Source organism: Carassius carassius, chromosome 4 (genome assembly GCF_963082965.1).
Source record: "Carassius carassius chromosome 4, fCarCar2.1, whole genome shotgun sequence".
In the NCBI taxonomy this organism is placed as follows: domain Eukaryota; kingdom Metazoa; phylum Chordata; class Actinopteri; order Cypriniformes; family Cyprinidae; genus Carassius; species Carassius carassius.
In genome coordinates, this window is record NC_081758.1 from 29,345,362 (window position 1) to 29,359,972 (window position 14,611).

The 14,611-nt window shown below is 36.6% G+C and overlaps 1 protein-coding gene across 6 annotated transcripts in view; it reads right to left on the reverse strand.

Annotated features, from left to right (window-relative positions):
- The window catches only part of LOC132139709 (hamartin-like), a 15,624-nt gene extending 5,174 nt beyond the window's left edge, over positions 1-10,450 (reverse strand). Inside the window, exons 1-20 of one of the 6 annotated variants that reach the window (XM_059548276.1) lie at positions 10,320-10,450; positions 8,913-9,110; positions 8,664-8,767; positions 7,464-7,616; positions 6,786-6,930; positions 6,469-6,623; positions 6,255-6,328; positions 6,009-6,169; positions 5,173-5,285; positions 4,668-4,830; positions 4,463-4,575; positions 4,310-4,367; positions 4,140-4,223; positions 3,551-4,031; positions 3,392-3,462; positions 2,643-2,815; positions 705-887; positions 431-541; positions 158-280; positions 1-49 (exon numbers count right to left, since the gene is read on the reverse strand). The exon at positions 1-49 is cut by the window's left edge and continues 139 nt beyond it. In XM_059548276.1, the coding sequence (XP_059404259.1) occupies positions 1-49; positions 158-280; positions 431-541; positions 705-887; positions 2,643-2,815; positions 3,392-3,462; positions 3,551-4,031; positions 4,140-4,223; positions 4,310-4,367; positions 4,463-4,575; positions 4,668-4,830; positions 5,173-5,285; positions 6,009-6,169; positions 6,255-6,328; positions 6,469-6,623; positions 6,786-6,930; positions 7,464-7,616; positions 8,664-8,767; positions 8,913-9,021 (2,623 nt within the window). In that variant the 5' untranslated portion in view covers positions 9,022-9,110; positions 10,320-10,450. Of the gene's footprint in view, positions 50-157; positions 281-430; positions 542-704; positions 888-2,642; positions 2,816-3,391; positions 3,463-3,550; positions 4,032-4,139; positions 4,224-4,309; positions 4,368-4,462; positions 4,576-4,667; positions 4,831-5,172; positions 5,286-6,008; positions 6,170-6,254; positions 6,329-6,468; positions 6,624-6,785; positions 6,931-7,463; positions 7,617-8,663; positions 8,768-8,912; positions 9,140-10,149 lie in introns of all 6 variants that reach the window. The other 5 variants (XM_059548278.1, XM_059548281.1, XM_059548280.1 and 2 more) reach the window with 5 other exon arrangements.
- Between the last annotated feature and the right edge of the window lie 4,161 nt (positions 10,451-14,611).

A 14,611-nucleotide genomic window follows, 5' to 3' on the forward strand; every position in this document is an offset into this window, starting at 1 on the left:
TCAAATGCTCAGCATCATGCAGTGAAGATGCCTGCAGCATATTCAGCTTCTAACAGTAATAAAATAGATCAAGTCAAAAATCAACTAGAGATCTGCTGGGTTTTGCTCAATGATGCAAGTCATGATAAGTCATTAGTAGTTAATAATCACTGCAAACCTTGCTAGCCTCAGGTCCCAAGCGGTCGATTTCCTCCATACATAACTTGTTGGCTTCACCCAAAAGCAGCAGCTGCTTGTTCAGGAAAGCCATCTGCTGCTCAATGTTTTCACTATTGTTCAGCTGAGGTTGGATAAATCAGGAACACAAATTAAACCATAAATAAATAAGGACAATATATTTTTGACTATATATATTTTTTATTGCTTTCAAATTATTCTAGCAGTGTGATAGTGTTTTATGTAACATATCTTTGTCATAAGCAAGTCTTACCTTGATGGACAGCTGGCTGAGCATGTGTCCCATATTACACATTTTGTTATTGGCTTTCTGGAGCTCTGCTTCCATTTCTCGGACCTTCTTCTGATTCTCTTGCAAATCACTCTGTAAATGATGCCACATAAAACACTAGCCTTTAACACAGAAAGCACACAATCTTTTCTACATTCCAGCAACAGAATGGCAAATGCTGACCATTTTTGATGCTGTATTGTGAGTGAATAAGATGAACATTGTATTTCTTCAAGTCCTATAGCCCTATGATTACCTTTAGCTCCTGCATCTTTGAGTAATAATCATTCCGCTCCTTCTGTAGCTGCTGGATTTGAGTCTGCAGTTGGTTCACAAGTGCATCTCTGTCTTCCTGTATATGCCTGGAGCGCCGCTGTTCCTCTTTCAGGCTTACCTGCACAGCCTGGATCTCAATGTCCTGAAGCTTGAGTTGGGTTTTCTGCCACACACACACACAAACCACAACACTAGATAATTCCTGATATTAACAACAAAAATTCAAGAAACAACTTACAAAAAAAAACAACAATTTAAGAAGGATTTTGTGTCAAGACTGACAAGACTTTTGAGGTGTTTTAACAGTTAACAAGTTAACAACAGTTAATAACAGTTTAACAATTTTTAAGGGATAGTTCACCCAAAAACAAAATTTTGATGTTTACAGCGGTTAAAGCAAAAAAAATTCCGGGGGCAGGGCGGGGCAGCACATGCAAAGCATGCAATGACTGTGACAACTTTAACATTTGAAAGGATACCAAGGCAAAGTTATTGCTTTCTTTATTCAAACTGATTTACTTTTTCATGAATATATGATTGACCTGCAGAATGAAAGCTGTATCATACACTTGGAAAAGTATGAGCTATATCATCACTTATTGACACTAGGGGTGTGACAATACACTTGAGATGAGACAAAGTACAGATAGTTAGATAGTTCACTAGAACGTGACAATATTTTAATACTGTTTTTAAGTAGTTTTCAATAAAATGTTTGTCTTTTTATTACAAAAAGTAAAAATGTTGTTGTATTTAGAAATATTTTAAATAATCTAGGACTGTAACTAATGATTCTTTTGGTAGTAAATTAATCTACTCAAAAGTGATTTCAATCAACAAGATTGAAAAAATATTTTTTATTTATTTATTTAATTTTAATTTTTTTTATGTAGGATTAAACGAAGACTTTGTCAGTCATATTATAATTTTTGTAACATTACCGCTAGTCTCACGTAGCCAGACTGAAGGTCTGCAATCTATGGCAGCTTTCATTGGTCAAGACCAACCCATGAGGCCGTTTGACCGACATGTCAAAAAACCAATCACAGTTCATATCGTTAATCGTCACATTTCGAGGCGTGGAAATGTCGCCACAATAACAGACTGGTGTGTAAAACACTGACATATTTGAAAGAGTCTATGGTGCGAACTTTAAATATTTCACATACTTTTGAATATCCAGTGTTTAGTTGATCCTGATAAGCACTGTTCGTCACAGTTGTAAACACGGTAGCTTTCTTTGGTGAGGGGGTTTGGCACCACGGTATCTTTGTTTCCAGACGGAATGTTAAAGAATGTGACACACACGTCTCCCAGAAATACTGCAGAATTCAACCAATCCGATGACGACTTCGACACTCCTGAAGTGTTTCCACTTTTGTGTCCTATATACATTAGAAGTTTAGCCAAAGGTCCGTGGGCATAACGTCTGAGGCTACATTACCACCACCTATCTCTCAAATGGGAGATAGAATTGATAGTGTCAATGGTCCATTTGAGAGATAGGTGGCGGTAATGCACTTATAAGTCTGCGAGCCACAATAAAGCAAGCAAGAAGACACGAATGCGCTCAAGACAGTTCAGACATTGCATTGAAAATCAGAGGTAAAAAAATTATATAAATACCGTACAGTTTCAGGGGTAAGCAGATAAACACCAAATTTCCTTTTTTGGGTGAACCTTTAACATTTCCTGCACTGATTATAAAGGAACATTTACAGAATTTCTCATATTGGATTTGGTCAAATGTGATAAATGGAGCTTAAAGTAGTATTTTTTATTGGGTAGTTAAAGTGTGATCAAACTAAAATATTTTATGAGTATCCAAAGAATGGGGCATGTGTCAAACTGACAAGCTTTTCAATTATATGCAGAATTTTGCACAGGCATAGATAATTCTTCCAGTTTCATTCGTTACCATGGAGTTGTTTTGCTCTTCCAGGGCAGTAGCATTGACAATACGTCCGAACAGACGGCGGTTACGAAGTGCATGTTGCTCTCTCTTATGTCTCTCATACAGCAGCTGGTTATGCAGCAACAGCAGCTGACTGCGCAACATTCCCAGCTCATCTGACTCTGTAGACACAGGACCTGGAAAAATACATTGCAGTCAATTCAAATGCAACAGAATAGTGCTGTGGTTTAAATGTTGAAAATACTTGTATAATTAAGGCTGCAGAATATTGGAAACAACATGATAATATAAGGAAAATACAATAATATAAATAAAATAATTTGAAAAAAGTATTTTTTTTACAGCAAATTACAACACTAAAATTAATTAATTGAGCTTTAATTTTGTTGATTTGGATAATTTGCATTCATTTAAATGAACAGTGCTATGCTTCACGCTGAAACTTGCAGCTCATATCATTAATTAAACTGCAACTTTTGTTTTGCTAATTAAAATAAGCCATATCACAATATTGTGCAGCTTTACTGAGAATCTACAGGGATTCTGATTATTTGGCTGATTAGGACCAACACAATGCTGTTTCTGAGGATTTTATAAAGAATGACATAGAAGATAGAAGAAGAATCTGAAAGTATTTAGAGGAAAGCATCAGTAAAATAGAATCAAACACAGGAAAGTTGTAAGAGAAGAGCTGGGAGGACACAGTCGTCTTGAGCACAGAGAGCCTATGAATTAGTAAAACAACGAAATACCTTTTCCTTTATTGCTATGCTGTTTACCTCCAGAGTGTGGGTCTGGTGATTGGCTTTGAGAAGACAGAGTTCTGTAAAAGAGCAAACAGACTGTTTTCAGTCACATTTCCTCTAAAACACTTTCAATAGTCATATTAGACAAGAAAAACAGAAGCGTACGTCTTCAGCACTTTCTCATGGGTGTCATGACCCTGCTGGATAACCCGGTCCAATACCTCCAGAGGGGAGGTGGTAGAAAGATCCTCTCCCTCTAGCTCCTCTCGGTGCTCCCTTTCTTCATCAGCTCTCTGGATGGCCTCTGTGGTCTTCCTCTCCAAAAACAGAGATGCCACTTTAGGCAGGGCGAGGTCAAACAGCGGCTCATATGGCATGGAATCCTTTGTCAAATCAGACAGAGAACATTTACTACACTTCCCATTTTCAATGGGGGTGAATGCGGGCCAGAGGGACCAGGGTTGCTGCTCTCCTCCTTTGGCAGAAAATTCAACCCTGTCTGGTGTGGACACTAAATTCTGCTCATGGCTGGGGTGAGATGAGAGGAGGGTGTCCAAGGAGCCAGAAAATGAGGAATCCAGGCCCGGCCTCATTCCGAATTCCAGTCTCCCATTAGTCAGACTCAAAATCTCCTCATCGATAGTATCTTGAAAAAAAAAAACATTGGAGAAGTTGGTGAACGCAGAGCTCATTTTAAATCAACACACGTTTAATCTGTGGGACTTATTGTTTTGCATAATGTCACTGCTCTCACCATCCTCTCTCTCTCCGTCTGTCCTTTTGACAATGTCAGAAAGCTGTTCTAATGACACCGGAGTCTTGGCATCACTTGCACCTCCTAAAGGCAGCAAAAGTAAAGCATATTAAGTGAGTATCAGTCACTATATGAAATGAGCCTCTATAAATCTCAGCAGATATTCTCACCAGTGTTATTAATACTTATAGGTGTGACTTTCTTCAGGTCTTTGCCTATATGAATCCCCTGAATAGTTTTAGACAGAAATGCATTTTTATGAAAATACGCTAACAGAATGTGTTTAATAAGTAATGAAGCAAATGCTTTATACGTCCATGTACCTTAGCATGAGTACAGCTGGTTTTTTGGGCAGGCTGCCCTATTTCCTCTGAGAGTGATGGGAGAGGAGATGACCCTGAGGGTGTGGAGGGAGAAAGGGTCCATTTTCCATCCCCTGTAACAAAAATAACCCCTGAAGCCATCTGAGGGACCAAACAAACATACAGAACCATTTTTGCTTTCTAGACCAGAATGCATTTGGCTGACCTGAAGTGCTGGGGATCCGTCCTGAGAGGTGGGAGGCACTATGTGAGACATCAGAAACTGTGGTGGGGGACATTCCTCTAGAGCTGGGAGGGGTGGTCATCCCACACACTGAGGAAGGACTCCACATCTCCTCCTTCGTCCCTGAGGAGTTCATCCCATCACTCTATTGATGGATCAAACATAAATTCATTCAGTTAGGGGTCACAGGACATGCTGATCTAAATTTAGAGGCTTGTTCTGACTTTCAAAACAATTTGGATTAACTACATACTAGAAGTAGGCAATGTACCAGTAGACATGACAAACCAGTATGAATTTTTTAGATGAACTCTTTTCTATTTTATTTATAATTGCTTGTATTTACAGTATTTGTTCTTATTTTACTACTGACTGTTTACTTGTCTTGTCTGTTAACTGTTATTGTACTTCAGTTACTGTGCAAGGTTTATCAGGAAATTTAAGTAAGATTCTGGTCATCTTGCCAACTTATTTGAAGGATTCTTACCTGATGGTTGGGGGTCTGTGCGCTGGAACCTGAGTCTTGGGTTACAGTGAGATAAGGTAGTGACAGAAATAGAGACTGATGAACAACAGCCCTTGGTGTGACAGATGTGATTTCTGTTAGCAGAAAGTAGGTAAGTTTCAAAATCAGTAGAAGAAAAATCTGAAAATTGTATTAATTCTTAATACACACACACACACACACACACACACACACACACACACACACACACAAGTCAAAGCATTTAGCCATTCTGTGGTCTAATACATTGTAAATATTAACAGTTTTACATGTAGATTTCACATGTTGATCTCCTTTAGATATGAATGAAGATTTGACACTTGGTAAGTTTCTACTATAAAAGTATTTGTGTTTTGATAACTGTGTTCCCCCTCATCTTATTGGTCCCAAGAGAATTAATGAATGTAACCTTTCTCTTTACCTATTATCTATTGTGCTGATTACATTATCTTGTTTATTTCACGGGAAGCATTTAAAAATAAAAATAAATTAATAGTAGTGTTCCTGTAGCTCAATTGGTAGAGCATTGCGTTATCAAGCGCAAGGTTGGGGGTTCGATTCCCTGGGAACACATGATAGGTAAAAATTGATAGCCTGAATGCACTGTAAGTCACTTTGGATAAAAGCGTCTGCTAAATGCATAAATTTAATTTAATTTTTTAATTTTAATAGTTGCTCGTGTACGAAAATGCCTTGATTTTCAAAATACAACTCTTCCTTGTGGTTGGATTTCCTTTTTTCATTGGAAACATTTACAAACAATAACTACAGAACATCACGGAATATGAAACAGCATTAAACATTATATGTCATTTTACCATGGATGCTGAGCTCTGAGCATGATCGGCTATGTTCTACAGGGCGTCGTGGTATGTGATCCGACAGAGAGGAGTATCCTTCTTCAGATGACGCCTCCTTAGAATCCAGTGAAATTTTGGCACATTCAACCACGATATCATGAGGCTCAAATCTCTTCCATCTACACGATTAAAAAAGTAAAGCATGAAAAAACAGGTTCACTGGATCATGTTAAGATATAACAGAAATTGTTTCATTTTACATACCTAATTGCATCAACCTCGTAGTCTTTGGTTCCGGTGATGAGCTCAGGATGTATCCGTACATACTGTAACATGGGCTGATATAATAAAAGTGATAAAAGTGACTTGACTATAAAAGGAGGAGGAAATTGTAGAGCAGGTGTTAAAATAGTAATAATAATTGTGCCACTTATATAACAATTCTTAAAATTGTGTGGCACGAAAGATAAAACCTCACCTTTACCACTTCCCCAAATAAGTCAACATTTTCCTTCATACTGTAGTGGGAACGCAAGTAAGAAACGAAATTACAGGGATACATGCCATATAAACGATGAAAAAGCGAGTATACGCTGGCATGTAGATGGACTGCAAACACTCCCTGAGCTTGACCTAAAAAACACATTCAAAGAAAGAGTGCCTTAAAGACCAAGTTATATTTTGACCATCTAGAAACATTCTTCTAAGGACTAGAAGCACTTCTAAGGACTGAAGCTTAAAAAACTATTTCATTTACCAAACACAAATATATTTGCAGTGTTTATGCCTAAGTACCTGGGTGACGTTGGTTCCAGGCAGCAAGCCTTCCAAAGATATCAAAGTACTCGCACAGAAGTTGTTTACTGTTCTGAGGAATCATGGGTAGTAGAGCGATCAACACCAGCACACCAGTTATGAGAACTACGACATCGGAGTCAGTCTGAAAGTAGAAAGAAAAACTCTTTTGAACATTGGCAATAATAATATCAGCATATTATATTTATATAATGCTAGTTTATATTATGCTTTATATTTCTAAATAATCATGTGACACTGAATTTTTTTTAATTCAGCTTTGCCACCACAATAATAAATAACATTTTAAAATATTCCAACAGAAAACAGTTACTTTAAACTAATAATATTTCACAATATTACTGTTTTAATAAATTTATGATCATAAGAGAGATAAAAATCCATTTAACAATATAAAAAAAGAAGCAAGCCTTCTGAATGGTAGTGAATGTAGACATACACGCATATATAGGTATAGAAGACAATTTAGGGTCAGTTTTTGGATGAAATATCTCTTTAGAACATCAGGGTAAAAAACTGTAGACAGGTTTAAAACATTAGAATTCCATTTCTCAGTTACGTATCTCTAGGTAAGAACAGCCATATTTAAGTCATAAATTAAGTTCAAAGTCCCATTTATGACTCCATCACACTTGACTCATTTTAAATTCTTGGTACCTTGAGGCATTTGATCAGCGAGGAAAGCAGAGGGAAGCGAGCGATCTTGTGGATCCATGGTGGCTGCTTGCGAACAATATGTCCAAGGAGGGTGATGGTGGCGAGACGGCAACTCTGCTTGCCCATGCATTCATTCATCTTATCTAAAAGATACTACAAAGAAATATATCCAGATGAGGCTGTTCATTAATCAGAGATGTTCTGAAAACCATGATGAAACAATCACTATTCACTAGGGCTGGGACATCTATTCTGATGTAGAATAGAATGACTGCTGCGCCTGACAGGGCGCGTACGAGAGAGCGCCCCGGCTGCGCGCTCACTCACAGTCTTCAAACAACACGAGCGCTTCTTGCTCTCTCTCTCCCTCGTGCATATTAATCAAAATCATTAAACACGATAGAAAAAGGGCGAAACACCCAAGTTTCACGCGCCCTCGCGCACTCACAGTCTTCAAACTACACAAGCGCTGTCTTGCTCTTGCTCTCTCTCTCTCTCTCTCTCTCTCTCTCCCTCGTGCATATTAACCAAAATCATTAGACACGATAGAAAAAGGGCGGAACGCCAAAGTTTCACGTGGAGCATTCAGAGATTTTTTTTTCTACATGACAGGCTGCTGGCTCCCACTGTTAATTTTTTTTTTTGGAAAAGCACTCTCTGTATTAGCTTAAAGCCCTAAAGTTTACATTGGTTACTGTATTCTTTCAATTGCTCTAAACAAGTATTTTGGGTGAACTTTTTTATTGAATGCTAGACATCAAGTCGTTGTTATTTTCATCTGAAAGAAGAACTGTTTTTCAGTAAGCTAGGCCCTATGTGTTCAGTAAGCTTGTTTCAGTAAGCTATGTGTTTTCAAGGCTTCAAGGTTTTATTGAATGCTATCTCTATACAAGTGCAAAGTAATGCATTCTTAGTCAGTCTTTTATTTTGTAATTTTAAGAGAAATAAACATATATTGCAATGTTAACGAATTCATGTTTTTTTCATTCAGATATGTAAATCAACATGTATAAATTGTTAGTAGTCAATTAATGGGGAGATAATCAAAATCGAATTGGTCTGAAAAAATTAATCGTTAGATTAATCGATGCATCGGAAAAATAATCGCTAGATTAATCGTTTAAAAAATAATCGTTTATCCCAGCCCTACTATTCACCAATGTGTTTACTGGAGACTACTGAAGAGGAGTATTCCCTCACCTTGTCATGGGGCTCCCTGACAGAAGACAGGATGTCCACAGCTTGAGATGAGCTTGTCTCCAGGAAATATTCCACAATATTCCACAGCAACACAGTCCCTTTATCTATTAAGAAAAATGACATTATCCATTGATAATGACAAGAAATTACAAGCATATTAAGTAAAGTTCAAACACAAGTTGGACAAAAGCACTGGTACAATTTGACCCATGCACTTAAGAAATGATGCAAACGCAAGAGCCAGCTAACCTGCACTGAGGGTTTCCTGCAGCAGGTTTTTGACCTGCTCCAGCTTGTGTAGGTCAGTGGATCCCAGAAGAGGGACGAGGTCAAACACATTTTGCTGGTCTTTGGCCATAGCTGTGTAGGACAGAGGGCAGGACTGACACCTTTGTCACAGCATAAACCGATGGCCTGTGATGTCAGCATGGGATGTGTATGCATGAACTAGTGGCAAAAAATACAAAACACAATCACTGTAAAAAATAATACATAAATATATATATATATATATATATATATATATAAACACAGACCAATACTGTGACTGAGGCCATCTTGTTAAAAAACCTTGACTGTGTCTTAAAATCTAGCAAGGTGCCTACATATGGTAGACAGAGGTTTGGACTTCGACTGTGCTGCTGAAAGCTTGGAACTACAACTAAAATACTGCACCAGCAAAAAGTACCAAAGTGTACAAATATCCATACCTCGTGGAAACACCATGTTTTATGACACTTCTGACATTATCTATGCTATTGTCATGACCTTTTTAGCACATTACCACATGCGTTTTTGGACATGAATGACAAACACACTCATATATTTATGTGATTCAGTATGATTTTTTATATATATATTTTGTTTGCCATGGCAATACCAAGGTTTCTGTCTAGTCATATTCCGTAGTCTTCTTTTAAGCACTAAGTTACATAAATACCACGGTACATGAACATGGTATTCATTCAGCACCATGGAAAAACTATCTGATATCATCAATGCAAACCAAAACAATACACTTTTTGCAAGGGTGTAATCTCTGCAATGCACTCGTCTATAATGCCCAAAATATGGTGCCTAGGTATTCAGCTCACTAGAATTTGAGACGCAGCCGTAATGAAAATCAAATGTAACGTTAACTTTAGACTTTCATGCTGGATTCAGTACCGAGCGTTCATGGACTGAAGGAAAATTAAAAGCAGTTGGACTGTCGACTTCACGAATACGTAAACCTAATATTAATCTAAAGACCTTTAACGGTTTCCTCAGTCTCACAATAAGTGAGAAAGTGAATCAATAAAGAAAATCAGTTCTTGTAAACGCCATGTAACGTTACTACGGGACATCACTGCTGACAAACGAGAGCTTTAACTCTGCCTCACGTCGATGACACCTTTTGCCATTTGTTTTTACTAACACCCGACTTACTCTACGACAAATATTGCACATTAAACACGCACCAGGCGCCTTAAAAACAATTTATTACCATACAGAGAGTGCGAACTTCAAACAGTCGCCATCTTGAACACCTCACGTCATTTTACACTGAGCTGTTTGCGCAGATGAAAAACTTCATATACTTAACGATTCCAGCGAAATTGCAATCCGGAGCTTAGGGGTTATGGGATGATGTTTAATTATAGAAAGGATACTGACCGCCTCTTCTGTCACAAGATCACGGCATGAGTGACAGAAGGGTGTGAAGTCAAGTGCTGCTGTGCAATGAGTGCTAGCTAAGCGTGCAGCGTAGGGTTGCCAGGTTTTCACAACAAAATCCTCCCGGTTGCTCCCAATCGCATTTCGAGGGGGGCTCTCAGTTAAAAAATCGCGATTCGGGGGTAAAATACATGTTTTTGACAGGGTTCCCCTGATACAATTCTCACTCCAGGTGCTAAATATCGCGTTATCGGGGTCGCTTGGACATGAAAAACATCCCGTGGAAACAGTGATGAAGTAGCCAAATTCCGCGTAAAAACCACGGACTTGGCAACACTGGTGCAGCGGCTTGAGCGCTTCAGAAGCTCACAGCGCATGTGCGGAGTTTTAATTGGACAAACTTTATTTGCAAGTAGCAAACAAACAGAGTTTTATCATGTATAGGCCTATAACTAAAAAAATCTAAAACTTATTTCAACATACACTGATAGTGCACATGGCAAAAACGTACATCCTGATAATAATGGAATAATAAAGTAATAAAATAATACACACACACACAGTCTGGTTCACTGGTTCACAAACCGTATTTTATATCTCCCTACACCAACCCTACACCTAAACCTACCCCTCACAGAAAACTTTGTGCATTTTTACAAATAAATAAATAATAAAATAAAATAAAATAACAAATTCTGTACGATTGATAAGTTTCTGTACCCATGGGGACCTCAATTTAGGTCCCCACGGTGACACAAGTCCCCATGAGTTGGTGTGTATTCTTACAATGTTTAAGTTAACAACAATATAGAAAAAAACATGTACGCACATAAATTACAAACACACTATATTAAAAAAACCAAAAAAACAACAATAATTGTAAAAATACTAGTAATAATAATGTTGAATTGGTATCATCATTATTATTACTAAAAACAACAATTTAAAATTATTGTTTGTTACTATTGTTTTTGTGGTTGTGAATTATATATGTATAAATATGTATATGTATAAATAAAAAAAAAAAAAAAAAAAATATATATATATATATATATATATATATATGTATGTATGTATATATATATATGTATGTGTGTGTGTATATATATATATATATATATATATATATATATATATATATATATATATATATATATATATATGTATATATATAATCATTAAAAATGACAAAACAAAAAGTGCTAAATATTCAAGTGCCAAAAAAAGTGAAAGTTACTGTTGTGACCAAATAAGGATATAACAGAGAAAGTAATACATCTATAACTGCTTTAGTAAATTAAATTTACTAAATATACTAAATGACATTTTTTTTTATATTTCTTTCATTACACAGTAACAAACAAATCAGTCTGTATTTCACCGAGTTCTTCAGTTAATAATGGGCTGTTTAATTATAGCCTGTAAAAAAGGTTTTAATTAATGTTGTGTGGTTGCTAATGCCTGACCTGAATCTGATTTATTCATTTTTCAAGTAAAACTTCCCAGAAAAGACAGCAACCAGATAAGACCCTTACAGCATTCACAATGAGCACTGGAGACCTGATCCTGAGCAGAAGACCAATCAAAAAGAAGTGGACATTGAGACTGTTCAGGTGCAAACCCAGATAACACTTCAGCTTCATGCTGATATGTCTAATACTGACATGGTATGAAAATGGTGTAAGTGCCGTGAAGCCAGCAGTTATCTCTACAGTGAGCTAAATTTAATCCATCTCTGCTGCTCTTTTTTGTTTTTGATCCCACTTATTCATCATGCCCACTCACACTTCTAGATCCCCTGGCACAATGTAGTAGTGGTTTGGCAAACCCCTTCACCACTTCAGACAAGCATGATTGAAGCTTTACATGCAGCAATTACCTTCATAATTAGCATCAGTACTTGATAATTTAGTGTACATAGTGCATACCATAAATTATCTCGTTTTAACTTAATTTAATGTACTTTATCAAGAAAACTTACTCAGTAATATGAGTATGAGTGTTGTTCTCTTTTGTTGTACTTGTTAAAAACAGATTAAAATAAAATGTAAATTAAGATGAAAATTAAATTAAATTACATTAAATTGAATTAGCAAAGATAAATTCAACAAAACATATAGTGAAGACCTTTATAATATAGAATAATATTAATACGAATAATAATAAAAAATTATAATAATAATAAATAAACTTTATTTTAGTGCCTTTAAAAGATGTTCTCAAAGCGATAATGTTTCTATTTCAAATAAATGCTGTTCTTTTGTACCTGTTTATCAAAGAATCCTGACAAAATGTATCACGGTTTCCACAAAGGTTTTAAGTAGCACAACTGTTTTCAACAATGCTGTAAGAAGAAATGTCTACTGAGCACCCAATCAGCATAAATGAGGGATCATGGGACACTGAAGACTGGAGTAATGGAAGACTGGATTCTACTTTGCCATCGATAAATTGAATATTAAAATAAATTAAAATATAAAACACTTATTGGATGTTATAATATTTAACTATATTACAGTTTTTAATGCAATTCTTTTTAATTTAATTTGCATACAATAAATGGTCTTGATTTAATAATGCTTTATCAAGAAAAGAAAAAACTATTCAGCATGACTTCTGTTTTGTTGTATCTGTTACAAAAGAAAACTATTGAAAATTAAATCAATTAAATAAAAAAAAATTATAGATAAAAGATTATGATTACTTTCATAAAGCTGAAAACTCAACCATGAACTAAATATGCACTCCTGAGACATCAGATAGCATTACAAATTTCTCAGATGGTTGCTTTTGCATTCTCAAGCAAGGCCTTATGGAATGATATTGCGGACATTATTCAAAAGGCATTGCAAATTGTATTTGCAATTGCGTTTTCAATTTGTGGACGCATAAAATGTGACATAATCCAAACGCAAATGCAAATCGCGCATTACCGTTTTCATTTTCGATTAAGTGAACGCACAGTGTCTGTCAAATTTAAAATGGAAATGCAAAGTCCGTTTGCAATTGTGTTTTCCATATCTTACGAGCTATGAGCCTGTCATATGTAAATAGCAATATTAATTACCACATTTGCCTTTTCACTCTCTCTGCACTGTGCATGTAAACTGCCAAAACTCAAATGGAATCGCAATACCTTTTGCATTTGAATTTCCAACGTCTACATGGAAACCTGTCAATCAAGTGACAGGGGTGGGGCCATTTTATTGGGCGTGTTTGCATTGGGAAGTGAAGATCGTACTAAAATGTACCATGTTTTTACTAGGGTAAATATGAGTTAACGATAGTGTTTATAATTAAGCCACAGTAGCCACAAATGTACAGATGTCTGAGACGTTATGAAATGTTCTTTAATATAATGAACCATAAAATGTAGTCAGTGTTCTGCTACTGTTTATTTACATAATAGGTAAACACAGGCCACAAGTTAAGATGGTCACAGATCTGGTGCCGATTCAGTGTAGCTTGGTAGCTGAGTGGTTAGTGACTGTCATCTCTAATGACATACCATCTTTTAGCGTGTGTTCGAAACCCGGGCCAACACAGACGTTCTTTATTTTTTTGTTTATCCTACTAACTTCAGCCGCTGATTTCGGACTTGCATCCTCAGTAGTTCAGACTTTGTGCATTCGACTCAGGAGTGTGATGTCTGCGAGGACGCAGGTCCGGTAATTCTGCAAACAGCAGCGTACTTGATAACATGTCAGCTCGCCTTGACTACTGCAATTTTCCTCACTGTATGATCGCCCGTTTGGCGGCTGAAGTTAGTAGGATAAACAAAAAAATAAAGAACGCCTGTGTTGGCCCGGGTTTCGAACACGCGCTAAAAGACAGTATGCCATTAGAGATGATGGTCACTAACCACTAAGCTATCAAGCTACACTGAATCAGTACCAGATCTGTGACCATCTTAACTTGTGGCCTGTGTTTACCTATTATGAAAATAAACAATAGCAGAACAATGACTACATTTTATGGTTCATGATATTAAAGAACATTTCATAACGTCTCAGACAACTGTACATTTGTGGCTACTGTGGCTTAATTATAAACACTATCATTAACTTATATTTACCCTAGTAAAGACATGGTACATTTTAGTACGATCTTCACTTCCCAATGTAAACACGCCCAATAAAATGGCCCCACCCCTGTCACTTGATTGACAGGTTTCCGTGTAGACGTTGGAAATTCAAATGCAAAAGGTATTGCGATTCCATTTGAGTTTTGGCAGTTTACATGCACAGTGCAGAGAGAGTGAAAAAGGCAAATGTGGTAATTAATATTGCTAT